At 33.2% G+C, this 27709-nt stretch overlaps 3 protein-coding genes across 3 annotated transcripts in view; 2 read left to right on the forward strand and 1 right to left on the reverse strand.

Annotated features, from left to right (window-relative positions):
• LOC129793006 (uncharacterized) lies at window positions 1-6466 on the forward strand. Its single transcript, XM_055832528.1, has 2 exons — window positions 1-778; window positions 6378-6466. The coding sequence occupies exons 1-2, from the start codon at window positions 699-701 to the stop codon at window positions 6382-6384; spliced, it is 87 nt and encodes a 28-aa protein (XP_055688503.1). The 5' UTR covers window positions 1-698; the 3' UTR covers window positions 6385-6466.
• The window catches only part of LOC129792945 (beta-1,3-galactosyltransferase 5), a 1144668-nt gene that overhangs the window by 441588 nt on the left and 675371 nt on the right, over window positions 1-27709 (reverse strand). The window lies entirely within an intron of this gene.
• On the forward strand, window positions 6427-27445 carry LOC129792904 (sodium-coupled monocarboxylate transporter 2-like). The gene is made up of 9 exons (XM_055832316.1): window positions 6427-7047; window positions 7766-7927; window positions 9585-9700; window positions 9792-9955; window positions 15416-15611; window positions 17679-17801; window positions 20339-20486; window positions 22808-22995; window positions 24493-27445. The coding sequence occupies exons 1-9, from the start codon at window positions 6427-6429 to the stop codon at window positions 24800-24802; spliced, it is 2028 nt and encodes a 675-aa protein (XP_055688291.1). The 3' UTR covers window positions 24803-27445.

Below are 27709 nucleotides of genomic sequence, written 5' to 3' on the forward strand. Positions count from 1 at the left end.
TCGCGGAGTGATCGTGTTGGGTGATCGCGTACGCGGGGTTGGTGGGAGGTTGATCAACTACCACAAAAGTTTATAAAGATAAGGATCATGCCGTATAGTCTTGAACTTCAATCTCCACCCGGGAATTGATCTTCGCGCGCGCGGGATCGTGGATGATGGGAAATTTGATGGATTGCTGGTGGAAGTTTAGTGGTGCGCGCATGAAGCAATGGGGGCCTCTGCCGAAGCCACGTTTTCACTCGCATTTCCAGATCAAACTTCTTCGAACTAATTCAATGGAGTACAATCGACTTGGAACCTTATTCCGCGGTTTTCTCTCTGCACTGCCGCTACGACGTTTTGCGGGAATTTCTTCCCCCACTCCTTGGGAGCTCCGTGGCGATCTTATATAAAGTCCTCGTTCAACCAGAATTTTATCCAATTTGTCGTTTGTACTTTCGATCAATCGGACGATCGTCTGAGGAAGAATTTTATTCTTAAATAATTCTTCTTTTCTTTTGTATTACTCTGTGTGCCAACAATTTCTTCGTGAAAATTTGTGATTTTTTTGTGCTTTTCCGCGCATTTTTCTTCGCTTCTTTTTTGTAATTTTTTATCCATTCATTCTCACCTCTTCGTGATCAGTGTGAGTGTGTTAAACTCCGTGAAAGGAAGAAAAAAAGGGACTCTTGAGGATTTCCCTTCAAACCACAATCCGAATGAAATACCGCACCAGTCAGGGATACATCCTGCAAATACAATTTCGTACTTTTCTCTTGGATTCCGTACCAGAAGTTCGGTGAGTTGCAACATTATTTAGAATTTTTTTTTTCTTAAAAATGAATAAACTATCACAACGACGATTTATTTGAACACCTGAGTTCGCGCGATCACTCGCGTGAGCGTCTTCGCCTCATTGGTGGCGGTAATTAGCACAATTTCGCGTGAGAGAGAAGAGTACAAAACTTTCAGCCGTTTTGAACCAGTAAAAACCAAATTTGTGCAGAAATTGAAAGCCAAATAGCGACATTTTTTCGATCATGATCAATTTTCAACACTCTCAGACCGAAAATTTGTGCGCGATCCCATCGATATCTCGTGAAATCAATTGAGGCAACATTGAGGGGTCTATGTGCTTTATATGTTTTACACTCTCTTCACGAATTGGCCACAATAAAATATCCATTCTGGGCCATTGCAGAAAATTAACAAACTCTACTGTTTCTTTTTTTTTTTAACTCATTTCCTCTGCAATGCGATGAAAAATGGCGGATGGTTCACACTAAAAGATCGCGATTTAACAAAATGTCTCTCTGTGATGTTTAAAAGTTTTTTATTGTGCAAAATTAATGCAAAAAACGTGAAGTTTAGATGTTCAAAATGCACACGGAAAAAAACCACACAAAAAAGCTCGATAAAATAGCTAAACTGCTGTCTTTTTGTGAGCAACCACCGCAGAATAATCACCTTTTTTTCGTAAACCTACCTGTTTAATCTCTCAAAGAGATCACTAACAACATAATTATATATTTGCAATTTGTTGCATAATTGAATATTTACATTTAAAGGGGAAAAAAATGGAGAAAATTAGTTTAACTTATTAGTTTCAAGTGCAAAGTAAATTATTAGATTTTTTTTGCAACACTTTCCGCGATGATTTGTGGAAGAAAGAAAAGTTCATTGCCACAGTGGGGTGTCGTAGAACGGAATTTGATTAATTCGAGAATGTTCTGGGTGTGCTGAGTGAAGGGATTTGTAAAGCTGCGTGTGCAAAGAATGTTCAAGAAGTTTTAAATGGGCGGTATGAAGTGAAAGACATCAAGTGAAAAGATACAGGAGGGTAGGGCCAAATGGATTATTCGCGAAATTTTTAACCCTTTCACGACCAGAGGTGTAGCCACAGAGGGTGGTTGGGTGTTACGAATACCTTCTAAGAGTTCAGGAAGTTTAGGATTTGTTTTACAGAAGGCAAAAGAAAGTATTTTCATGCTGAAAATTACATTGAAAAATTAGAAAATAAATATTTAAACGTTATGAAGTAAATTAAATGTAAGAGAGGAAATGACATATTTGAATGAAACATTTAACGTTAGAAAAGCAATATTAAACAGTTGAAACATCAAAGATTAAAACAGAATCACTATAAGGAATGTGAAACGTAAAAAAAATAAGCCTCAGACGTTAAAACGAGAATGTTAAATGTTCGAAAAGAAACGTTAAAGTTGGAATAGAATAGAAAAGAATCATCAAACGTTAATAAATATGTCAATTGTGGGAAAAGAAACGTTGAAATTTGAAAAAACTTTAAACGTTAAAAAATTTTAGCAAAGCATGAAATAAAATTGTCAAACGTTAGTAATGAAAAGTAAAAAAAGGTAAGAAAAAAAACGTTAAACTTCAAAAATTAATGTCGAAAATTCTCAAATGTTTACAAAGAAATGTAAAGTTACAATCAATTTTCAACGTCTTTAAAATTAAAAGAAAAACTTTGACACTTCCTTGAATAGATTTCTGACTACGCCCCTACTTTTTATTATAATATTAATCTTGTGAATGTATTTGATTTTCTTTTAAACAAACGTGGTACATTAGCATGTTAAATATTTTTATTTATAGTTATTTTTGACCCAATGACGCTCTAAGGGTTAATTAAAGTATTTTAAAACTGATTAATCGATTTGAATCTGAATTTTTCTATTTTTTTTTAGCTATATTTTCTGTTACATTGGAATTGTTCTGAGGCGTGAAAAGTCTGTGTGTTATGAAGCATTATTCTTATGAAACCGCTTGACCGATTAATATAGAATTTTGGAGAAGATCAGTGTGAGAGACTCCTCATCCCCATCTTTACTTCTCAATAAAATTTTTTCTTAAACATTTTCTTGATCATTACCCTATTAAATGTTTCAATTTTCGGTCAATTTTAACCCATTGTCTCTTAAAGCGTTATTTGAAAATTTATGAAACATATTCAACATTAATTAACATCGAGTTGAATGAGACCTTTTAACTCTTTCTCGTCCTTTAGATGGATAAATACATAGATACTTCTTCTTATCTCTTAATGTTCGTTAATTGAAACGTTTCCCACACTAAACTCCTTTATTATTTGAAACTCTACTGTATTTAGTACTTCAAATTGAAAATTACTTTAATATCTAAATTTTCTTTGACATTAATTTTCCTATCTGAGAAGGTTACTGAAAGCAAAAACAGCAATAATTTTGTGGTTAGTTTTTCGGTTGGATATTTTATTGTGATATCAATTCGTGCTTGATAGTGAAAATTGCTTCAATTGACACGGTTTTCATGCTCAATGCAATAAAAACTGCAGCACGTGTTGAAGATACACAAAAAGTGCGCACCTGAATCCACATTTTCATGAAAAGAAAAATCGAATTAAATTTATTTCCAAGACAATAAAACAAACAAAAATGAGGAAGGAATAAAATGAGGAGGAAGTTTTTTTTTAAAGAAAATGGAGTCAAATTTTTCTTCGAGGAAATAAAATAAAATTTTATTCGTAATTTTTCTTAATGTTTGTAGAAGAAATTGTTAATCAATAAATTACTCTAATTAAGTTTTTTTTTTATAATAAATATGAAATCTATCTGATATATGATTTCCCTATAATTAAAGTAATTGAAAAGGTTTTATTTTTGGATACTCTTAGAGGTAACATTACTTTTAAATCAAACTGTCGATTTCATGAGAATTTAATGCAGAATTTTCCATCTATAAGTAAGAAGAGACAGAACAAATACACAGAGAATAAAAATTTCTGAAGTACTACATAAAGCTTCTTAATATTTCCTTTATTTTATCAACCGAAATATGCAAAATCAATTCTTTATTCACTTTTGGATCAAAATAGAATGTGCCAGAATGATTTAAAAGCATTTTCTTGCTACTGCAAAATGGATCATTTGTCGAAGCTTTCACCAGAGCTTCTATTCTAGTCGAAATATTTAGTTTAAATTACCTTTCATTACGTCTGTCTCGGTACAAATTGTCTGCACTTTCAAATAATTTTGATTTATTGCTGTTTAATTGAATTTATTTAGTTATTATGGATATTTTTAATATTCTATTCTCAGTTCGAAGAGCAAATATGGTAAATTGATTGTACTAGAAAAGCTTCTTTTTGATTTAAAAGAAGCTTTTCCTTGTATTTCTATATTTTCATAAATAATTTTAGTATATTTAATTAATTTTTTCTCTGCGTAAATTACATTAAAACATAATAAAAGTTTTTACTAGATGATTTGCATTTAATTTTATTTAATTAGAAACATGACGAATGAAACTTTACGTTCATTTCAAAGTCTTTAACTTTTAATTGTCTTCTAATTCTTTATTTATTCTCTTCATTGCTTGTAATACGTAAAATACATTCATAGTAAAAAAAAATCTGTAGGTAGGTTCTTTATTAATTGTTTGTGTTACATATTTTTGCTTCTCGAGTGAAGGACTCAAATTCACGCAAACTCCCCGCATTTTTGCTCGTATCATTGGTTGAATGAACGTTGTTTAGAGAACAATCACTTAATTCTCAACAGAAAATAATTAAATTTTTCTGCCCCCTCTACACGTAACGTGTGGAGTGTGCTGAAGAGGAGAAAAATTATACAATTAGCTGGCAATTCCACCTGAGAAAACATTTTTAAATCTCGTTTTTAAATGTTATTAAATATTTCCTCATTCTACTTCCTAAATTTCTTTAACACAACACCTTCAGCTGCGGCTAATTAAATATTTTACTTTTTTCATTCTCACTCTGTTTTAGTTTTTTTTCCAGTTAGACGTTAAAAAAGCTTGAAGCTCTGCACAAAATTCTGCATCTTTTCTGCTCATTTGATTATCTTTTAGTGAATTAATAATAAAATTGTATTCAAAGTTTTGTAATTCTGAGAAATTTACAAAAGTCGCGGCCTCATTTAAAAAATCGGTTTTAACGAGATTTTTCCCTCCAATCTGTGATGTTCAAAATACGGAGTAAAATGAACCCATTTACGATGCGCAAGGTGAGTTACTCGCTCTACGGGTTTCCCCAAAAATACGCACCGGAGAGGAAGTTTTCTGTTCCGCCGCGAAATTGCGAAGTGACTTTTTCTTCGCAGTGTGACACCAATTAAAGTGATTTTATTGCGATCTTTGACGTCATGAGATGAAGTGAGGTGATTGTTTTTTGCTGAGAGAATTAAATGATTTTGCGTAATGAATTTTAATGGGCTTTTGGGGGGTTTTAAAAGAAAGTTAACACCTGAAGGAAAAAAAAACTTTAATCTTTTCTTTTATTTCTCTATTTGTGTGTTGATTTAAGTAAAATAGTGGAGAGTGGCTTAAATATGACCTTTTGAGTTGAAGATTTTGTGAAAATTTAGTTCAATTTAGATAGACAATTGAAAAGATTAGGTAAAGCTCTTTAAAGAAAGCATTTAGAAGCAACGAAAAGAATTTAATTAATTTTGTTTTGAAAAGCTTTGAAATTTTTTTTAAAAGATCCGATTTAGGCTATTTTTTTGTCTTCTAAATTAATGAACTATTTCTACATATAAATAAAAAAAATAAACTATTGAATAAAACAGCTAGGAAATGAATTAAAAATATAAACATTAAGTAAGTTCAGTTACTTAGAAAAAAAAACCGATTAAGCATCCGATTTTGATAAAAATCGATTATGTTAACATCTTGTAGATTATTTTTTTGTTGATTTCTTAAAGAAATATAATTTTTTTTAAATAAATTTAATTTTATTTTATTAATTTTTCATTAAAAAAATAGAGAGAAATTTTTGACCCTAAATTCATTTAATAAAAGAATAAACTTAAACTGATAAATGAACATTCTAATAATTAGGGAAGAGTTCAATGACGTTAGTAAAGCAAAAATAAAAAGAAATGTTTAAAGATTGCAAATTTAATTTTAATTATCATTTTGATTAATAATTAATAATTTAGTTAATAGTTTTTTAATCTGCTATATTTTTTTTAAAATAAAAATGGCTGAAAAAATTTTCAAACAATAACTTTTCTAACAAAAATATCTCTTAAGAATTGTTTAATAGTAATTCAGGCTCAACGACCCTTTTTTGTCCAATTGTTCCACCATGATAAATTCACAGAATGAAGTGCATTACATTAATAATTAATTTATAAAAAATGATTTTAAAAGTGACAAAATAAAATATGTATTTAATTTAAATAAATTAAATTGAATTAATTTAATTATAAATATTTTTATTGATCCTTCAATAAATTGCAATTCTTCACATCGCGTAATATGAACAAATATGAGCTTAATTTGTACGCGATTTATGCATTTAATTAATAAAACAAATATAATTTTTTTAAATTAAATAATTGAATAATTAATTATTATTTTGCAATGCTGCACAGGAGGTGAAGGAATAAAGCCAACCAACGAAAATAAAATTTGAACAAAAAAATGAGGCATCTTCTACCGACACTGATGTGCCTCTGCCTGGCTGTGGCAGCTCCACCAGATGAGAATTTGCCCACCACGAGAGAAACCACCTTCCAGGACACAACTACAGAGCTCCTGAGTAAAGGACTTGACACCACTACGGGGTTGTTCTCAACTGAACTGCTTGACACAACTACGAATCCGCCGGAGAATGAGTGGCCTGAATGTGGAAGTCCGGAGATGGTGAAGCACTCAGATTTCACAGTTTGGGACTACTCCGTGGTCATTGGGATGCTGGTGGTGTCGTTGGGTATTGGAGTCTTCTACGGGTTCTGCGTGCGCGATGAGGGTTCATCTGAGGACTTCCTCCTTGGCTCGGGAATGTCCCTCGGTCCTGTAGCGCTGAGTCTCTGCACCAGCTTCATCACGGCCATTGAACTTCTCGGCAATCCCGCTGAGATGTTCTTCAATGGCACCCAATTCGCCCTGATCGTCCTCTCGATGGTTCTTGTCCTGCCCATGGCTGTGAAAATCTTCTATCCCATCTACTTCAAGATGCAGCTCACGAGTTGCTATGAATACCTCGGGATTCGCTTTGGGAAACGTCTCCGGATATTCGGGGCGATTCTCTACATCATTCAGGTGAGTTTTGGCTTTGCAAAGAATTCTTCTAAAATCATTCTTTGTGCTTTTGCTGTATAGTTTTGCCACAAGACATTTTTGAGGCCTTAAAAGACATTTTTATTGCTCAAAAGTCTTTTTAAGTCCACAAAAGACATTATTTGGTTCACAAAATACACTTTTGAGTATAAAATATGCATTTTAGGTGTAAAAAAGACATTTTTGAGTCCTCAATAGTCATTTTTAAGTCTTTTGAAAGCACAGAAGACATTCTTGAGCTTTTTGAGTCTTCAGATCATTTATAAGGTCCACAAAAGTCATTTTTGGTTCACAAAATTAATTTTTAAGTACAGAAATAACATTTTAGGATGCTTAAAAGACATTTTTGAGTCCAAAAAATACATTTTTGAGTCGATAAAAGATATTTTTGAGCTTTTTGAGTCCTCAAAAGAAATTTTTAGTGCTCAAAAGTCTTGTTTTAGCCCACAAAATACATTTTGTGGTTCACAAAACACATTTTTTGGTTCAAAAAAATACATTTTTGAATCCTCTAAAGACATTTTTAGTGCTCAAAATTTTTTTTAAGTCCACAAAAAATATTTTTGACTCCAAATAATACATTTTTAAGACCAAAAATTCATTTCTGAGCTTTTTTACTCCAACAAAAGACATCTTTGAGTGCACAAAAAACCCTTTTTGAACCCCAAAAATTGATTTTTTAAATTAAATCTCCCTCTAGATGTCTTTCTACACCTCTGTGGCTGTGCTGGCGCCGGCTATTGCCCTCTCAAAAGCCACTGGCCTCGATACGCGGCTTGCTGTGGGGCTCATCTACCTCGTTTGCGTCTTCTATGCCTCTCAGGGAGGGATGAAGGCCGTCGTAATCGCCGACACATTCCAGGTACGTTGAATCCACCCATTTCCCCTACTGGCGTGTGCAATCCACCCTCAATTGTTGGTGCTAAATTAAAAGTCTCCTGCAAAGAGGAGCTTTTTGGGGCAACGATTCTGCGGAATACATAAAACTGAGCTTTTTATTGTCTCGCCCGAGGGGGGATTAAGCCGGGGAGAGGGGGGGCATTCAGTGGAAATTTATGAGCATCCTCACCGAGATTCCTCCCTAATTGGGTCACAGACAAATACAGCGGAAAAATTGGGCATTCCCAATGATGGCATAGTGATAAAATGAATAAATTTATTGACACTCTCTCATGGAATTAAGGGAAGATTTCGAATTAGCTTACAGGCTACCGGGAAATCAGCATGAAAATTAAAGGGGAGGATACAGAGGTGATAACTGAAATTGAAATGCAACTTAAGATTAAATTAATTGCAAATTTATGAAGAAAAATATATTGAAATGTGATTTAAATTTCAAGTTCAAGTGCTTGAAGGTCTCTAATCAATGACTAAAATAGTGTTGCAGATAAATTCTAGAAGTTCAAAGTAAATGAAACATTCTCTCTTTCCGCATTTGCATTGAAGGAGAAATATTTGTGGCACAACATTTCCCTCTCCATGAAAATTTCTTGATATGGGGGGATTTGTAAATGAATGAAAAGGAAGTTAATTTAAATAATGAAGATGAATTAATTATTAACCCTGATTTAACCGTTGAAATAGACGTTCAAAATGCTTGAAAAATTTGCATTAATAATTTTTGGAGCATAAAAATGCATAAAACAAATTTATTTGTTTCAAAAAATCGAATAATTTTGGTTAAATGGACAGTTTAGTTTAGAGCATTTTTTGAATTATTAAATTTAACTTCATTAAACAGTGAAAGAAAATGAATAAATATATATTTTTTATTCTCTTGAAAAAGCTTGAGATGAAGCTTTTAAGAGAAATATTTAAAATAATTTATAAAATTAAGTTTGTCTATCGTTTAGTAAATTTTTCTAATCATCATTTGATTTAGAATTTTCTCAAGAAAATAAATTAGTTTTTTTTAAACTAATATACAGAGATTTTGAAATGAATCGTAGAAAATTAATAAAAAAAATATTTCCATAAAAAAAATTACCTAAACATTTTTATTTTTTGTTTCCTTAAATTATTTATTAGACCTTAATTTTTTGTATTTCCTAACTTTAGGTCCTTAATTCGATGTTTTTCTTCATTTAATAAACTGTTTTTAAGGATTTAAAGTACTTCAATACGAGAAAACAATAAAATTTCAAGCTTTTTCAACGTCTTCTCTTAAACGAGTCTCTCTCAATAAAGACGATGAATGAGTACCTATATGGATTTTATTCTGTCCGTTTGGCGCCTCTCCCCAAAACATCCCCTTTGTGATTTTTTTCACGAGCTTTGGGACTTTAATTCCCTTCGCAATTACTTCAGCGGAACATTCAGCAAAAAAAGCTCCAAAAATAAACTTTCAAACAGCACCCCCCCCCCCCATGTTCCATTTTGAACAAATTCGTTGACTTTTTCCATCATAAATTGAATTATTCGACCCCACACGGAGAGCGATCCGTTTGTATTCACCAACAATACCTAAATTCTCTGTGTAATTTTTACTTATTTTATTCTATTTTTGGACATTCTCACAGGCATGTATTCTGGCGCTTTCCCTCGTTCTCGTTGTGATTCTTGGCTATTTCTATTCGGGCACCTTCAGCGAGGTGTTCGAGGCAGCCTCAAAAGGCGACAGACTTGAATGGGCGAAGTGAGTACCTTCGAAAAAAAAAGCTCAAATTCGCAGCTTTTTTAATATATTGTAGTATAATTTAATGTTTTTCGGGGAAATTTCTTTGCAGCTTTAGCGTGAATCCCACAACGAGGCACACGGTCTTTAGTGTGGTCATCGGTGGATTCTTCTACTGGACCTCAATGTTCTGCACAAATCAGGCATCAGTGCAGAAATGCATGTCCCTGAAAAAGCTCAGCAGGGCAAAATCTGCCATTTATGTAGCTGTTCTCGGTGAGTACCTTCTTCTGTTTATTTTCACCCTCTCTCAATGAATTCATTGAATTTAACAATTTAACTGACAATGTGTGGGGTGAAGGGGTGAGGGAGAAGATCCGGGGGATGAAAGGAAATGAATTGGCAGGTGATACTGCGGTGGCGGTTTTGTGGGTTTACCTTCAGATTCCTCCTGCTGTTGTCGTGGTTTTGAAGAGAATATAACTCAATTTATTTCTCATGCCACCCCCCGGAAGCTTTTATGCTCAACAAACAGATGAAAATACTTTGGGAAATCTGAAAATTCTCTTTAATTCTCGTTTCAAGTTGACTTTCATTTTGAGCTTCAATTTTTAAAATAATCCAAAGGAACTGAAAAATGTGTCAGTTATAATGCTAGATGTGCAAATATTCGAGCTTTGGGGCTTTAAACTCGTGAAGCTTTTCGTAGAAGGAGAAAATTACGATTAATTTAGAGGAAATCAGGGGAAATTAAAATCATTTAAATGTTGTTTAAGTATGGAGAATTTAATTTTTTAATGTCAATTTTATTGTAAAAATTAAAAATATTTTACTTACTAATGATATTTAAGCTGAAAATTTAGAAAACTTTTGCACAGAAAATTAATTTAAACTGTTTAAAAAAAACCCAGAAGAAAAAACATAATCTGAAGCATTTAATTGAACTTTTCATATATATATTTTTTTAAAATATGATTTATGCTTCTAACTTGAATATTTCTTATTCAATTCTTTAAATCTGGGATATCATCTTCTGAATAGAACCCGTATTAAAAAAAAAATATTTAAATACTATTTCTAAAGAATTTTAGCGTTTTATTTTGGAACGACTTACATTCTTAAATTCTTTATACGCTTTGTAAGGATTAAAAGCTCCCGTCAATCAAATCCCGTCAAAATAGAAATTAAAATTAATTTTTCTTGTAAAAACCAACAACTACATTTTCCTTTAAAAATTTAATGTTCTACTTGAATTTTAAAATTGAGAATGAGTTCAAATTACCCCCCTATGTCACGTATTTTATGTATGGTATGATGCCAGTTACATAGTTGACAGTTGACATACATATTTTTTCACCTCTCACCTTTCAATTTAAATTAAAAATGCAACGAAATAGCGACAGGATTGTGGAATTTAAGTGAATTATGCAAAATATCCTTTCTACTCTTCTGGGGCAAATATCGATCATGCAATTATATTGTGCATTTTATGTCACTTCTGAAGTGAATGCTTTTACCACAAACAGATGGGGTAGAAAAGTTCCCCTTAACACGGAAAATCTTGTGGAAAATCTACCATTGTGAAGAAAAATTAACCAACGAAAAAAAAAAGAAAGTTTAGCTCCCGGAAAGTTCTCGAACAGAGAAAAAAATCCACATAATTTATCCTTTTGTGAGAGGTGAAACAAAAGAGGATCACGCATTTAGTGGCCATTGAGGTGCGTGTCCAGCCTTCGGAAAAGCGAGACAATAAACTTATACACCAATTACACTAAACAATCGATTCCCGGTGGGAGATTTGCCCAATATAATGCCACACATCCTTCTATTTTCCCGGAGAATTCTGCTTCACAGCGCTGTGTGTGGAGGAATTGTGCCAAAAAATGGGGATTTAGTCATGAGGATTTATACCATTTTGCGGTGAATCACGCAACTTTGTTCACCATCTCTCCATTTTCATGCCATCCCCGAGGGATTTTCTACATACGTTCAATTCAACCTAATATTTGTGACGCAAAACGACGAGCTTTTAGTTATCTATCTACATTCCAAAAGGGATGAATTTTCCAAGGATTATATGTAGTTTCGGGGGAGTTTTGCGCAGAGGACAAAGGACAAAGAGGTACTAGGATGCAATTATATTAGTTCAATTGAAAAATACATGGATGGTAGAGTATTAGTAACTGATTAAACAGGAATTGAAAACTTCTAAAAACATTGAGAGATGATTCCTAAAATCACAATTTTCGAATTTAGAGAAAAATTTAGGAAAGAAATTGCGAGGAAGTAACCTAAATATGTGTAATCTTCTAGGGAATCGAAGAAAACAATTTTTCACGGGAATCATCTCGAAAAAAAGCAGCAGAAAGTTTGCTTAAAAATACAAACAATGACGTAATCACTGTAATTTTTGTCTCTTTAAATATTTTTAATGCATAAGAAGAATGTATAAGAATTTAATTAAATCCAGGTGTTTCTTCAGAGTTCTTTCATTAAAATTCTCTCTAAAAGTTCCAAGACTGCTTTTTCAGAGCTTTTGGCTCCATTCGAAGTCTTCATAAGTGGTCAAGCGTTCCGTTTAACTGAAACGTGTAAACTCCTTTCTTTTAATAAGCTTTAATTGGTTCAAGTTAAACTGAGAATTCTAGGTTAATGATTTTTTTTTAATATTTTAAGTTTATTTTTTTTACCATTTAATAAAATATATTTTCCTGGAAAATTTTGTATTACCCACCTGAATTAGTTTTGAGTAAATAATTACTATGACAGTTGCCCATATAATTCCCTGGAAAACAAACTAAATAAATTGAATTTGAATAATATTCAACTTCCATTGGACATTCAGCAATAAAAAAATCTAAATCTAAATCTAAATTCTATGAAAGTGACTTTGTATAGAAGGAAAATTGGCGTGTGTTGACATTTTCCCTATTTTAATTATTTTAATGTGATACATATCACTGATAAATTCATCATTATCCTGCACCAAGCAATATTATTTTATTACATGCCACATTTCACATTTATTTCTGCACTGGAAGGAATTAAATTGTGGAATTCTTTTGCAGCAATTATCCCAGATTTTGTGGCTTTGAAAATGGATATTCTCACTCTATATGTGAATTTGCGTGATGTGTACATTATAATTAATTTTCAAGCGTAGGGGAGACCGGGGTAAAAATAGTCAATTTGCGTAAATCCTTATCTGCAGGATTCCCCAAGGGCAAGAAAATTTCCTCGATAGGTCATTCTTATAGGAAATTTCCTAGCCTACAACTTTGTCTCAAACCACTTTTCTCTATCTCCACGGGAAATATGAGTTTTCGAGCTTTTCCTAAACCCTTCCGCTTCTGACTTTTTTTAAACGCGGCGGGTAAATATAGTCACCAGTTGGCTAAATAAAGTCGGTCGAATTTTCCGACATTTCCAATGATTTTCCACCTGAGTGATTGATAGTAGTTGATAGCTAAACTTCTCACCTTTTGATCCGCGACAAGGAATTTCACTTTTCTATCCACTAAAACAGAGAATTTTGCGATTTTCTCAATCACGTCATTTTGCAACAAATGGATGGAAAATATGTCGAAAATTTCGAACTCCCATATGATTTACATGGGTTGACCCGATCTACCCCAAGGGGTATGTTTTGATTCAAAAAATTGTAGAGAAAAATCATTAAAAGTTAATGAAAAATACACCTTGGCAACATTTTCTGCACTAATCCAGCTAGTGAGAAAAATTATCAGATGGGAAAACTGCTGAAGGAAATGTTCGGAAAACGCGTTTTCCTCAATACGCAAAAGTTTGGGAAATGGGCCAAAAATCTATTTTCATTTTTAACTCCTAAAGTACTGATCGGATAACCTCCAAATTACTGTCAAAAATTGGAGGTGTATAGGGCTTTCCACCCTAATTTTTTCCGATTTTTCCGATTTATAACTTCGGAGAAATTGGCATTTGAAAATTCCAAAATGACTATTTTTACCCCGGTCTCCCCTATAAATTTTATATCACAATATGCCACATCAATTCCCGAGTAAATTAATTTGATGATTTTTCCGGAATTTTCAACACTGAGATTATGTTTATTTTCCACTGGGTTTTTGGGATGCAAAATCTCGCATTTATTACTGTTTGGTTTAAAAATTAATTAGTATTTGTTGGATTTGTCGATGAGAAGAATTGTTAGGATGTTTTGTGCAGTGGAGTCGCCGGGTATGTGAGTTTTTTTGTGATTTATTCATTTAATTGAATAATTGAAACCTAGTTGAATTATTTTTGAATCAAATTGGAGTTCGTAAGTTAAAGCACCAGGCGTCTCCAATCAGTGATTTTTTATACCTTTAACACGAATTTGCTCGCATCGCATTGATTTTACTTAAGGGGAGAGGAGATTGAACATTTTCTTGATAAAATGAAACATTATTCTAAACAAAAATCGTCCAGAAAGTATTATCTGCACACTTTTTGACTAAATGCAACGTTTTTCTGATCAAAACATTAATTTTCTGTTTAAAAAACAGACTGATGAAAAAGCTTCATTTCTACCGACGTTTCGATAAATTCTAGTTCTCTTCTCTCCCAAAAACTTAAAAATTCATGCAGCATGAATTTCTAAAAATCCCCTAAAACCCTCCCACGACTCCCTTTATCCTCATTTCGATGCATCAAAATGAATAAAGCTCTTTTTTATGCATATATATAAAAGTCAATTCAATTTATTTAATTAAAATTCCTTTGTAAAGCATCTTCAGCAACTTTATCTTCTCATCTCTACATACATATGTAATTCCAAAGCAATTAAAGCTGCTACACATTTGCATCAAGCCCTGCAGACGACAATGGTTACGTCCATGTAACTTTAAATTGAACTCTTAGCTCCTTTTAGTCCAAGATCAAAAGCACATAGAGAGGAAAGTTTTGCGGCGATGAAGTGCATATATAAGATTATTTTGTGCCTTAGGGGTGGGGGATTCTTTTCCCATCTGAGGGACTTTGACTTTATGCGGATGGAGAGCTTTTTGACCATCCCGGGAGGGAAATGAGCTTCCTCGTTGCTGCGGAATTTCCTTGGACCATTATGCAGAGCTTTCCTGAATGTTCTTGATGCTTAAGGAATCGATTTCTTCGGAGCTTTTCTTCAAGACGTTTTGGTTAAATAATTCCAAGGGGTGATTAAGTAGCTCCTTAGTGAATTTTCGGAGGGTGGGATTTAGGGGGAATTTTCTTAGGGATGAAATGAGAAAATCTCCGGTGTGTGGTGGTTGGAATCCTTAAGGGTCGTATTTCAAGTTCCAATGATTGTCTCGCATTCCTTATGGGTAAATTATAGACGAAAATCTCTTTTGTCTGTCCCAAAGTGCCACCATCATTAATCTTGGGGATTACTATTGGGGGGTGGGTGGCTTAAAATGCAGCTGTGAATGAACTCAACCCACCCCCTCCGCATGGTGTGTCAACAGTGGATGAAATTGAGTAATTCCCTCAAACTCCCCCATGGTCCAATCGACAAGATTCTCTCGCACTTGATGCCCTTTGGGGAAAAAGTCTCTCTCTGGGGGGTTGAAGGGAGCTTTTTTGGGGGAGGGAACACGTGGTGAGGGCGATGTCCGCGCGCTGGTGTATGGAGTCAATTGTCCGGAAAGTGATTTCCAACAATGCACCAGCACAGTGCAAGCATCCCGTTGAATTGCTGCACCACATTGACGGTGTGCTTTTCTCTCTCCATCCGTACAGGACTGATTGTGGTCTTTGTCATCAACTTCTACACGGGCTTGATGGTCTACACCCACTACTCCACGTGCAATCCACTCCGCGCGGGTGAAATCACAGCACAGGATCAACTTCTACCCCATTACATCATGGACGTGTACAATGGAATTAAATTCATGAGTGGCATTTTTGTGGCTGGCATTTTTGCAGCAAGTCTCGGGTAAGCTTTTTTTCCCTCTACAAAAAAGTATATATCTCTCTCCCCCTTTTATCGCATAAACTTGCGAAAAGTTTGAATTATAGAGCATTTGATTTATTACACCCACTATCGCATGAAAAAATCACATCCAAGCGGATACAAGCGCGGATGTTTAGCATTAAAACCCACCCGAAGAATTCCCCCTTCAAAGAATACAATATCTCTCTGCTCAACATACATACCGAGCATTGGATATGAAGTATGTAGGTGGATGCAATGAAGATGCAGAGAAAAAAGATTGCATGAAAAATACTCAAATTTCCATATCATGATGACCTACTTATGGCAACAAAAAGTAATGTAGAACAAGTTTTATGAGAAGATTTTTGCCCCATGGTCATGCGAAAGTAGAATTGACGTGTTTGTTTGTATAATTTTAGTGCTTGTTCTTGAAAATTCCATTTAGAAAAAATCTGCAAACATGCTTTGAATGCTTTGAAACATCTATTGGCGAAAAGTTTATTTTAATTAAATTGTTAGAGAAGAGGAATTTCCTAAATTAAGAGAAATTTAAAGCATATTTATTTGCTGATTTAACTTTATTTACGAGAAGTTTTTTTAAAGTTTTAATTTATTTTATATTTTGCTCACAAAAAAGCTTTTCTGTATTTTTTATATGAGGGGAACTCACTTAGAAATTTTGTAGAGAAAAATGTAAGCTTATAAGGAGGACAATGGAGTAAAATATCAACGGAATTGACGTAAAAAAGAAAGTTTTAAGGCGTAGAGAAATCCAAGGAAGAGTAATATAATAAGCTTTGGAAGTAGAAAAAAATAAAGTTTGAGTAATGATAGTTGCGTGTAAATAAAATGCTGGGTAAAGAGCGTAAAGAACAGAAGATTTTTTGTTAAATAAATATTTTCTTAGCCTTTCTATTTGTTAATTTCTTTCTTTTTTGCAAAAAAAAGAAAAAAATAAGTCTATAAAAATGTCCAAATGATAGCTGAAGCTTTAAAACAAAAAAAAAACATTTCTTTGTCATTTTAGGCTTTTATTAAATGACATTAATTTCGTTAAGAATATTTCACTCCATCTGTCAGTTTGGATAAAACAAATATGGACATAAATTTATATATTCTTGGAACGTAAAAAATGCCAAATTAGGACTAAAATGTCTTATTTGAGCTACGAAATCTTTTATTTGGACAAAACTTTGAAGCTTTGAGGCTTTGAGGCTCACAATAAGCAACGAAAGCCCAAAACGTACTTAATTTAAGCATGAAAAGTACTAAATATAATTCGCATTTTATGACATAAATCTTTCCTTTTCTTTTCTTACAATTCATCAGTTATAAGATTTTTGGTATTCTGGGAAAAATCTTATAAGATTTTGACATTTTATTTCTATCTTTAATCGGATTTTTGAAATAAAATTACTTTTCCAGGCCTCTTCAGAGATCTTTCTGAATATTTTCCTGAACAACAAATTCTTTTTTTTTTCTTTTCTAGAACGACAATAGAACGATTTAAAACCACTCATCTGTCAAAATCTTACAGCAACATTTCATTTGTTAGAAAAGAAAAGATTTTAATCGGAATCTACCAAGGCTTTTAGATTGATAAGAAAATCCTTAAAAAGGTACTTGATTCAAACCTAGAAAGAACTTGATTCAAGTTTAGAAAAAATGCTAAATTGAAGACGAAAAATTTCATTTTCTTTACGCTTCTAAAGTGAGTTTCCCCTAATACTATATATAAGTACATATATGTGATTAATTTTGAAAAAGCTCACAAATATTGAGAGAAAAATAAACTTTAAAATAAAATAAAAATAAAATATTATAATCAAAAAAGAAAACTTTTCTCATCCTTGTAATGCAATTCTATTTCAAAGTTCAAATGCAAATTTTTTCTCCATGGCATGACTTTTATGTTCCTTTTTTGCTCTCGAGAGCTTTCCCTCGTGCAGCTTTTCCATGCGATATCTTTGGGAAAACAAATCAGACAAAAAGCAAGAGAGATAGTTTAACGATTTCAAATGCAATTCACCACCATTTATTGTTCCAATATTGTGATTCCTTTGGCAGGACTGTGGCAGCTGCTCTCAATTCCCTTGCGACTGTGACGTGCGAAGACATCCTGGTGGCGGGAATGAATATAAAAATCAGCGCTGACAAAGGAGCTCTCTACGCCAAGTGGTTGTCTTTGGGGTGAGTAAATTTACTTTTAGAACGCTTACGGGTAGGGAGTTTGGGGTGGGTACGATTGAGAATTTCCCGCATAAAGCTTGAGGAATTTGGGGGGAGCGGGGAGGGGGTGCATTATTGAGAACAGACGCGGCAATGCAAATACACGAGTGCGAGGAAATCGCACAAATTAATTTGATTGGATGCTTTATACAGAAGAAGTTCCTTTTGATTCTCTCTCTTCCATTGCTTTTGGCATCCTCAAAAGGCGCCTCTGCCGCTAGGCACGATGCCGAAGAGATAATCCTCGAGGGATTAGGCCCACATAATTTAGTTTGAATAATGATCTTTTTATAACATCCCACCCACCCCCCGCCGAGGTGCTGCAAAATGAACTCCCTGGCCTAGAGGCATTTGCACAGCAGCTACCCATCGGAAGCGCGTGCTTCTTTATACTTTGCAATGATGACATCGTGATGAGGTGTAGGTGGAGTCCCTTTGGGACCTCACAAGTGTGGATTTTTTCTCTTTCAGCAATTTAAACAGTGAAATGAAATCAAATAAACTCCACGAGTATTGCTATCAAAGTCAATTATAGGGCATATGGTGAAAGTAAAATGCTCCTTAAAGTTGAATAAATTTTCCAAGGGGAGGAAATTTATTTAAAAATTCCGTTATGAGGATGAAAGAATTCAGCTTTCTCGTTCCAGCGATGATTTGATTGTTTTTTTTGTGAAATTTTTACTAGAAACAAAACTATATATTGGAAACTATATTGTGGAATGAATTCAAAGCGTCGCTGGATCATAAATTTCATTTCGCTCTTAAGAAGTTCATTTTTATTTTGTTGTTCTAAAATAGTCGAAAAGGCATCAAATTTTATGCTAAAAGAAGCAGCTCAAATAGAATATTTCTGAATTAATTTTACGTCGAAGTTTCGATTTTGATATAATCTTCTTCAATGTTTTCAAGGCCTTAAATCATTTGAAAAACATTATTTCAAATAATAATTATTATTTTTTACAAAAATTTAAGAATTAATTTTTTCCAAGTTTATTTTTTTCTTAAAATTAATTCTTAATAAAAGCATTTTTAGAGTATTAAACCCTCACAATTTGTTCTCTCATCAAGAACATTTTCAACTCTATTGAAATTCTATATTTGTATTATATGAATTCAATGAAACTAGTTGAAGGGATTCTAAAATGAAAAGGATGACACTGGGAAATTGTAAAAGCGCGACTGAAATTTCCTTGAGTGTCCTATTTCTTTTCATTTTTTTTAGACATCTTTTATCAAAATGTTTTATCTTTCAGTGAGATTTTTATTTCAGCACTGCATTCCTCATTATAATATTTCTCTTTAAACGACTGACAAGTAAAGAATTGAGGGAAAAAGGAAAGGAAATATTATATTAGAGTTGTTTTTAACCCGATATGCCGAGATATGGGTTAGATTGGGGAGAAAAAGCCTAAAAAATAGTTAATTTGAACCCAAAAAAAGACTAAATTCAAGACAAAAAAAAATGTTATTTGGTTTTCTTCTTCTTCTTCTTCTGCACTTTAAATTGTACGGCTGTTGGATTCCTTCCGGATCCATATAGCCCATTTGGTTTTCAGTGATAAAATGTATTTAATTCAAGCCCTTTACTATTTTTTAGCTTAAAATGTACTAAATTCGTTTAACGGTTTTATATTCTTTAAATTGTTTTTACGGATTTTTGTTATTCTTTGTTAAAATCTGGGTTACAATGACTTTTTCTTTTTTTATAGATTCTTTTTAAAAAAACTGAAAAATTATCCAAACAAAATATGATTGAATATCCTTTTAAAAGCTTTAGTCGGAAATGAGTTACAAAATTTCTCAGAATGCTAAAAAGAATAATTTTTCTAAACTTTTAATGATTTCCCTTCGATCTACTTAAACTTTTGAAATCAAATTATCCATTTTTAGAAACCTCCGGTGAGAATTTCAAATTTTGAATTATAAATTTGCAATAATAATTAGCAGAGAAGAAACAGAAAATTGATTTATCTATTTTTGTTAATTATTTCATTCAATAAATGAGCTATCCTTGTCAATTATGCGTTCAGAAGTTTCAAAAGTCCCAAAGATGTGATGATTGTGCAAATATATCTGATTCTGAATAAAATACTGATCATGTGGAAAGAAAATTAACTTTATCATTTAAAATTCAGCAAATGTATTTTGCCAATTTTCACCGAATATATAGTTTGTTTCCGGCAGATGCAAATTGGGGGGGGGGGGGGCTAGTTTGGTGCTGAGAACGGAAATCACTGCAGATTGAACAAGAAATTAATTTGCAAATCCAGGCGGTACGTCAACAGTCCAGTTCGGGGGAGGGGTGTGGGTGGGAAAAGAGCATGATTGCATGTGAGGATTGCAAATTAGCCTTTTGCTTGTGATGCGGGGGTGGGATGGGATGGGAATTCATGTTTTTGGGGAGGATGAAATCTGATTGCGGGAGGACGCTTCTCTGCATGCGGAATATCGTTTTCAAAATGTTCAAAATTTCCCTCTTTTTTCTCACCCTCTCTCAGCTTTGGTGTATTTTCCTTCGTGCTGGTGTTTATTGTGGAAAAACTCGGTGGAATTCTCCAAGCCACCCTCACCCTCAATGGTCTTATCGGGGGCATCACACTGGGTCTCTTCCTGCTTGGAATCCTCTTCGAGCGAGCCAACTGCACGGTGAGTTTCTTCCCATATCTCGTATAGCTTTCCCTTCTCGCTCACAGAGAAAAAAGAGTATCCCAATTCAGTCAGGAACTCCATCTATCACGGACAATATGGTGTTAAGTTGGTGAAATTTTAAAGGATTCAATTTATATCTGTGCCAACCCCACCTCCTCGCCTGCCACCCCCACAGTGCATCCCCTAAAGCGATATGTGTGTGTGTGGATGATCTCCGTTGGAAAACATTTCAATTTTTTTCCCAGCACATCTCTTCCCCCATGGGCGAAGGGAGGAGGAAGCACATGGAAGTCATAAAGTGAAAAATGAGCGCACAGAAGTGGGTTTAATTTTAAATGTGCTCTCCAACAGCTGAGCGGGCGGGCGGGGGGTGGGAAAAATGCAATTCCCAGATTGTGATAAATCAGAATTAAAATTATTAACTGCATGAGCACCAAAAAGTCGAGCTTTTTGGCTCTCAGCATCATGTTAATTTTCCTTATTTTGGCCTTTTTCCTACACTCCCTCGCTTTTCCTTCCGCCTCGCTGCCTTCCAATCCCCCACTGGACACAACGGGTGGAAAAGGAGGAAAATTAAAGCTATAGTGGGTGGAATTGAGATAGAAAGAGGCTATATTTGGGGAAGATTTTTTTTGGGAAGTTTTGAGAGCCAATTCGGCTGATTTAAATGCTTTAGTATTGCTTTAAAAATTTTAATTATTTCTGCTAAAAGAATTTTTTCTAATAGAGGAGTTTATTCATTTTTGTGCTCCGAAAGAATGACAAATATAGACTAATTAAATATAGAAAATATAGAAAGATTAGGAGCGATTTTAATGTCAGTTAAAATAGAATTCAGCATCGTTTTGTTCTATTTAAAAACTTTCCAAAGCTAAATTATTTTTGAATATTATGCCCTATTTAGCGACCAAAAAACCTTTGAAATTCGCTTGAAATCTTGAAATTTTAGTACAAATTTCAGAGATTTAAAAGGTTTTCTTCGTCGCTGAATAGAACTCATTGTTTGTTTTATTTATTATTAATTTTAAAAAATCATTAAATGATATTGAAGCATAAAAACTCGGATGAAAATAATTGTTTCTTAGATTTTAAGCACAATTTCTTTAGGTATTTCTTTTAATTTCTTAGAGTTGATCAAAATCCATATATTTGTTTTGAAGTAGTGATTGTAGGACATGGAGAACATTTTACATTGTTCTGTGTACACGAAGCATATGCAGTAGTATACTTCATTGCACAATAGGGCGCAATTAAAAAAAAAAGAATTCTAAAGGATATTTAATTTTTATACTTAAAAATCTTTTAAAATAGAAAAATAAATCAACAAAAAGCGCCGCAGAGCTTTCATTGATTATCATTTCAATTGAAAAATTCTATCCAAGCATTGATGCATATGCTCTACGTATTTGAATAAAAAATGTGGTACAGTAAAGGCTTGATTTTTAGTATTTATTTTAGCAATTCTATTCAATGATGATACCAAAGAAAAATTATCCGTTTCAATAATTTTTTTTTAAATATAATGAATTTTAAGCTAAAAAATGAATAAACTCCTTTAACACTTGGAAGATCGAGGTTTCTAACCTCAAAAGTTTGATCTTTATTTTCTATCAAAAGAAAATATTTTTCCAAGTTATCTTTCGACAGTAATGAAACTTTCCTATACACAGATGTAAAATTTATTACGAAATGTTTAGCAGATTTTAATTCTATGACGATTGAAAGAAGTCGAATTGGCCACTTTGGCCAGCAAAATCCTCCAAGGGTTTAAAAGCTCCAAAGCTTTTGTTCAGGAAAGCTTAAAAATTAATGAAATGACTGAAAATTCAAGCAAAAGGACATTTTTTTTAATGAATTTTCAGTATTGTTTAGCGAGAAGATCCTTCAACAGAAGCTCCCGAAAGGGTTAAAATAAAGCCATTTTTATTAGGCAAGACTGCATTGTGTCGCCACTTTGACTCTCACCACCCCTCTATGTCTTTTCATGGGCAATAAGCTCAAATGGTGGAGTTTTTATGCCACCCAGGGGAGCTTAAGAAAAAAAATTCAGTGTGGTGCCTGTGGGAGTTGGCCGGGGTGGTCACTAATTGAATATAAACATAAATAAATGACTCGTTTGTGCACTTTCTCTGCCCTGACAAGTTGGATGCTATAGCACGCGGGTGGTATGTCTACAGAGGGGGTGAAAGGCATACCACCCCCATGTCTCTGTGCTTCTGGTGGGGTATTTGCGGTATTTGTCTGAATGGCAACACCATCCCCCTCACAGTGTTCGTGTGGAAAGTTGAAAGACTAAAAATTCTTTCATACGCTTCCAGGGTGCCTTCTACGGTGGTATCACGTCCCTCGTGGTTATCCTCTATGTGGGCATCATGGCACAGCTGACCAACCAGGATGTGGTGCCTCTACCCACATCCATGGAATCCTGCGAGTGCTTCCTCAATACGACGGATACAGCCATGGATGCAGTGCCTGGGGGTAGTGGGACACAGGATGAAGATTCAGGGTGAGTTTTTTGTTCTCTGCAGCTTCTCTTTCTCCCTCTCTCTTGCACGTTTTCCACCTTCCATGTGACGCTTCCCGAAGTTCCCGCATACATACATATAGCTCACATGGACATTACTTTTTGGCACCAAAAACCTCATCCGACTTTTCCTTCCTCTCCCGGAGAATATTTTTCTTCCTTCTGCATGCGGCAAAGTATTCCCTTTATTGCTTTTTTTTTTCAGGGAGAAATTCTGTACTTTTTGTGATTAAATATAAAATTTAGAGCTCTTGAAAGAATTAAATTAATTCTCAGTGTTTGAGCTTTAAAAAAGCACATTGAATTAAATTTAATTAGAAATTGAATTTAATTAGAAAATAAAATTGGAAGGGGGAGGGTGTTGTTCGCCACACTTTGAAGTAATTGACCAAAATACGTATTTTCAACAACATTTTCATGATTTTTTGGGTCGAAAGGAGCGTCAAAGGGGCTCCATAATTATTATAAATTTTTGGTGGCAAAAATTCAAATGAAAATTGCACTTTACAGTTGAAGTGTTTAATTTTTAATTACAGCTTAAAAATTTAATTGTTTACACTACAAAATAAATAGTAATTCAGTGGTTAATTAATTTTTAATTCATGCGAAATTAAATATTTAAAAATAAATATTTAATAAAATTATTTCTAAATTGAAATTATTAAAAGTAAATCAAAGATAAATCTTTTTAATTGATAACTAATTAATAAATAATATATTTTTTATATTATTATTTATTCCCATTTAATTGATCATTTTGTCCATTCTGAGTGGGGCTATATAATGATGATGACGTGCAAATCAATTTTGTTATGCATGTTAACTTGCTGAGAGCTAATTAATCAATTTATACTAATTGTGGTACCTCCCATGACTTGTAGCCTAGCGTATCAAATGATGTAATTAAATTTTCCCTCTGTTTATAGCATTGATTACTATATTAATTCAATTAATTAAGGAAATTTCATTTGGAGATTTTTCCTTGAATTTATTTTCTTCCCTATTTGTTCCCGGGGAAACTTGAGACATGGCAAGTAATGTTCTTTCACCCAGAGCTTTGTTTATTAATAGAAAACAAGCAAAAGCTTTTCAGAAATGAATTTTCTTCATTTATTTTCGTTTTAAATAAAATATTTGAGAATTTTGAATAAAATATGAGTTTTGAGTGAGATTTTGGATGTATTATTGTGCTAAAAATATCACTGAAATGATTAAAATCGGGCTTAAAGCTTCCATAAGATTAAAATTGAGGTACCTGAGATATGTACAAATGTCTATAAATAGTTAAGGAGCTTTGTGCTTTTTTTCCTAAAATATCTTTAAAAGTTCTTGACGCATTTTGTTGCCTTTTTTATGATAACTTAGTAACTTTTTTCCTCAATAATTTAATATCCTTTCACTTCTCTTAACTTTTTTTCAAAATCATTTAAATTTTAACGTCTTTTTGAATTTAATTCAAATAAATTTTCCTTTCTACAGGTTCCCACTGTTCCGCATTAGCTACATGTGGTACTCCTTCCTGGGCATGGCCCTCACACTCGTTCTGAGCCTCATCTTTTCGTGGGTGAGCGACACCATGCAGAGGCGGCGCATCCTGAAAATCACGAGCCCATCACAGCTAACAAATGACTTGCACAGCTCTGGCAGCATCTCCATCGCCGTTCATCCACCCACCGTGATTGATGGAAGTAATCTCGAACCAACGAAGGCTTCCTCACTCGACAATCCACAATTCGCCCATCGATTCGTTGGCATTGACAATAAGGCACTCAAATTGGATGAGGGGTAAAAGGAGCAGCAGAAATATCCCTTCTTCCACACACAGTAAGTTCCTGCCTCCCTGTGGAAGTTTTACAAGTAAGAAGAAAAAAAGAGCTTTGATTTGAGGAAAATTCCCACACTCCTTTGGGATATTGCGATGAAGACGAGAGAGAGAGAGAGAGGAGTTGGCGAAAGACGCAGTGCTATTAATTCTAAATTAAGTTTTAAGTCTGATAACGAGGCAAACTTTTTTTATACTCTGTTTTCCATACACTCACGACAAAGTCGATAGAATAAGTTTTGTAAAAGAAGAGACGATGAAGGTAACTTTATGGGAGACGATGGTGAAAAGGAGCGATAAGAGAAACTTCCAAGGGGTCTATTGCACTGAAAAACTTTTTTTTTTATAGAAAATAGTTGAGATTCGCAAAACTGCTAGAAAATTATTTTCTTTAGGACTGATTGTGAATTTAGTGGCGATAAACAGTGGGATTTAAAATAAAACTGCTAGAATTTATCAATTCGCTATGTATTTGTGATTTTTTTTAAATCTTTTATTTATCGTCAACTCTTTTGGAGCTATTGGTTGTTCTTTAACTGATAGTTTATCAATACAAGATATTATTTTAAAAACTGCTAGAATTATGAGAAATCGGTTGAGATTCGCAAAACTGCTAGAACATTAATTTCTTGAGGACTGATTATGAATTTAGTGGCGATATACATACAATGGCTAAGAAAATACAATACCAACGCTTTAACAGATTTAAAATGAAACTGCTAGAATTTATTGATCCGCTATGTATTTATGATTTTATTTAAAAACCTTTTATTTATCATCAACCCTTTGAGGGCCATTGGTTGTCCTTTAACTGATAGTTCAAAATAATATTTTAAAAACTGCTAGATTTTTCTGGGTTGCTCTTCCTTTTTATTATTAAGAAGTTGTATTTACCTTTGCAATTCATTTTGTAATTATCTATGATAACTTTCCAGCAGTCGTTTAATATATTTTCTAGCAGTTTCATAAAAAATCCGCTTTTTGTTGTTTTTGTCAAATCATATACAAACATTTTCAAGCAAGACATTAAAACTTTTAGCAGTTTTCGCTATAAACAAGAAGTGCAATAACTATTTTTTAACAAATAATTTTGATCTGTTTTATAGAGAAGCGTTTCAAAATAAAGAAGAATTTTAGTGCTAAAAAACATGAATAAAAAACAAAATTGAAAATTTCTAGCAGTTTTGTGAATTTTTTCAAACATTAAAAAATGTCGAGAAAGTTGCAAACCCCTCGAAAGTTTCCTCCAACCACTTGAGAGAAAATGCGAAACATCATTATTTTAAAATTACTTTTTACCGGAAAATCACATCAATATTATGTTTATATAAATTTTCTGGGAAAACTTGAGCAATTTCTGCAACATTTTCACACATTCAGGGATTTAATCTAAATAGTTTCCTTCATAATTTTCCCGTCTTACTCTCGCAGGATGAAAGTTCTGTTGTGTGTATGTGTGTGTTTTGACAAAATTGAAGTCAACAATGGCAATTATTAAATTTTAATTCATTTGCTCTTGTGTGAAAATGCTTGAGGACTTGAGAGATGAGCGTCAAAGTTGTAAATCTCTTCGTGAAACAGATGGTGTTGGAAGATTTCCGCACATAGACGCTCTTCCGGGGAAATAGGGGGTGAATGTAGTGGTGGACTCTTGAGCGAGGAGCGAGGAGGGATTAAATTAAATTTCATTGGTGAGGAAGTGTGATGATAGTTGTTGCTGAACTTGATAGTTTTATTGAGGAAATTTGTGCAAGTTTGCTCTTTCATTGCTTAATTCGTGTGCAATGTGCTTCCCCCTTCGCACAAAACTAACTTGAGGTTCACCTTTTCATGTTTTAGAGAAGTTTAAAAAAAAAACATTAAAAGAATTGAGGTTGAAAAATTATTTTCTCATGCTGATGGTTTTCCCCCATTGTCTCTATCAGTGATGTTGTTTTTGCTCTACCCTAGAGTGAATGCACTTCTAATTAGAAAATGTTTAAAATTAAAAGAAAAGTTTTGAAGTTTTTTTTTTCTTTTTCTTTTTGGAAATAAATCACCGATTTAAGAGTCATGAAAGTTTCTTTATTTGTTCTTTGCTCTCTACAAGTCTCAAAAGTTCTCTAACAGAATATTTTATTGCATTTAGAATGGCTTGAGTGTGTGTCTCTATTTATCTCCAATATACTGTGCTTGTTTGATGGGAAGTTCTATGAAAGTTTGCTTACCATTTGCTTTACATTTTAATTATTTATTCAATCCACTTGACATTCCACTAAAAATTCTACATTAAGAACATTCTACGAGTAGATTTTTTTTTAGTAAATTAAGAGAAATATAATTAAGAAAAATTTCTACATCTTGCCTCACAATAAAACAGGAACATCGAATTTGAGAACCAAAAATTTATTTTTTTTCTTATACACCTTTTAGTATGTAAATTAGTCCTTAAAAACTAATATAAAAAGTTCAAAAGGACAATAAAGAACAATTTAGTATTTATAAGAAGAAACTTAATCAATTTACAATTTGATGAAACTTATAGTACACTACATGACGTATACAAGGAATATTTAACTGTATAAGTTTATGGCCTAACTGAACTAATAAACTCTGAAAATATACAAAAAATGTGTTTTTATTAAATTGTTTGTAAAGAAGTAAAATTGCAGATATTGTGGGTCATTAAATGGATATTATTCATCACTAAAAGGACTTTTCAGTGCTTACAAGAAATTATCTCTTAATTTGAGAGCTTACAAATATATTTTTCATGCTCCTTAAAGCTCTATTCGAAACTTAAAATTAAATCTAATTAACAAATTAGAATATTTATTTGAATAAAGACACGAATATTTTTTCTTTAGCAAATATAAAAGTTCAAGAAAATAGAGC

Source organism: Lutzomyia longipalpis, chromosome 3, assembly GCF_024334085.1.
Source record: "Lutzomyia longipalpis isolate SR_M1_2022 chromosome 3, ASM2433408v1".
Lineage (NCBI taxonomy): Eukaryota > Metazoa > Arthropoda > Insecta > Diptera > Psychodidae > Lutzomyia > Lutzomyia longipalpis.

Excerpts from the sequence above, each read along its gene's own strand:
- LOC129793006 (XM_055832528.1), top strand. The coding sequence starts at position 699 with ATGAAATACCGCACCAGTCAGGGATACATCCTGCAAATACAATTTCGT.
- LOC129792904 (XM_055832316.1), top strand. The coding sequence starts at position 6,427 with ATGAGGCATCTTCTACCGACACTGATGTGCCTCTGCCTGGCTGTGGCA. Across the intron at positions 17,802-20,338 it reads GCCAAGTGGTTGTCTTTGGG|CTTTGGTGTATTTTCCTTCG; the intron begins GTGAGTAAATTT and ends ACCCTCTCTCAG. Across the intron at positions 20,487-22,807 it reads TCGAGCGAGCCAACTGCACG|GGTGCCTTCTACGGTGGTAT; the intron begins GTGAGTTTCTTC and ends ATACGCTTCCAG.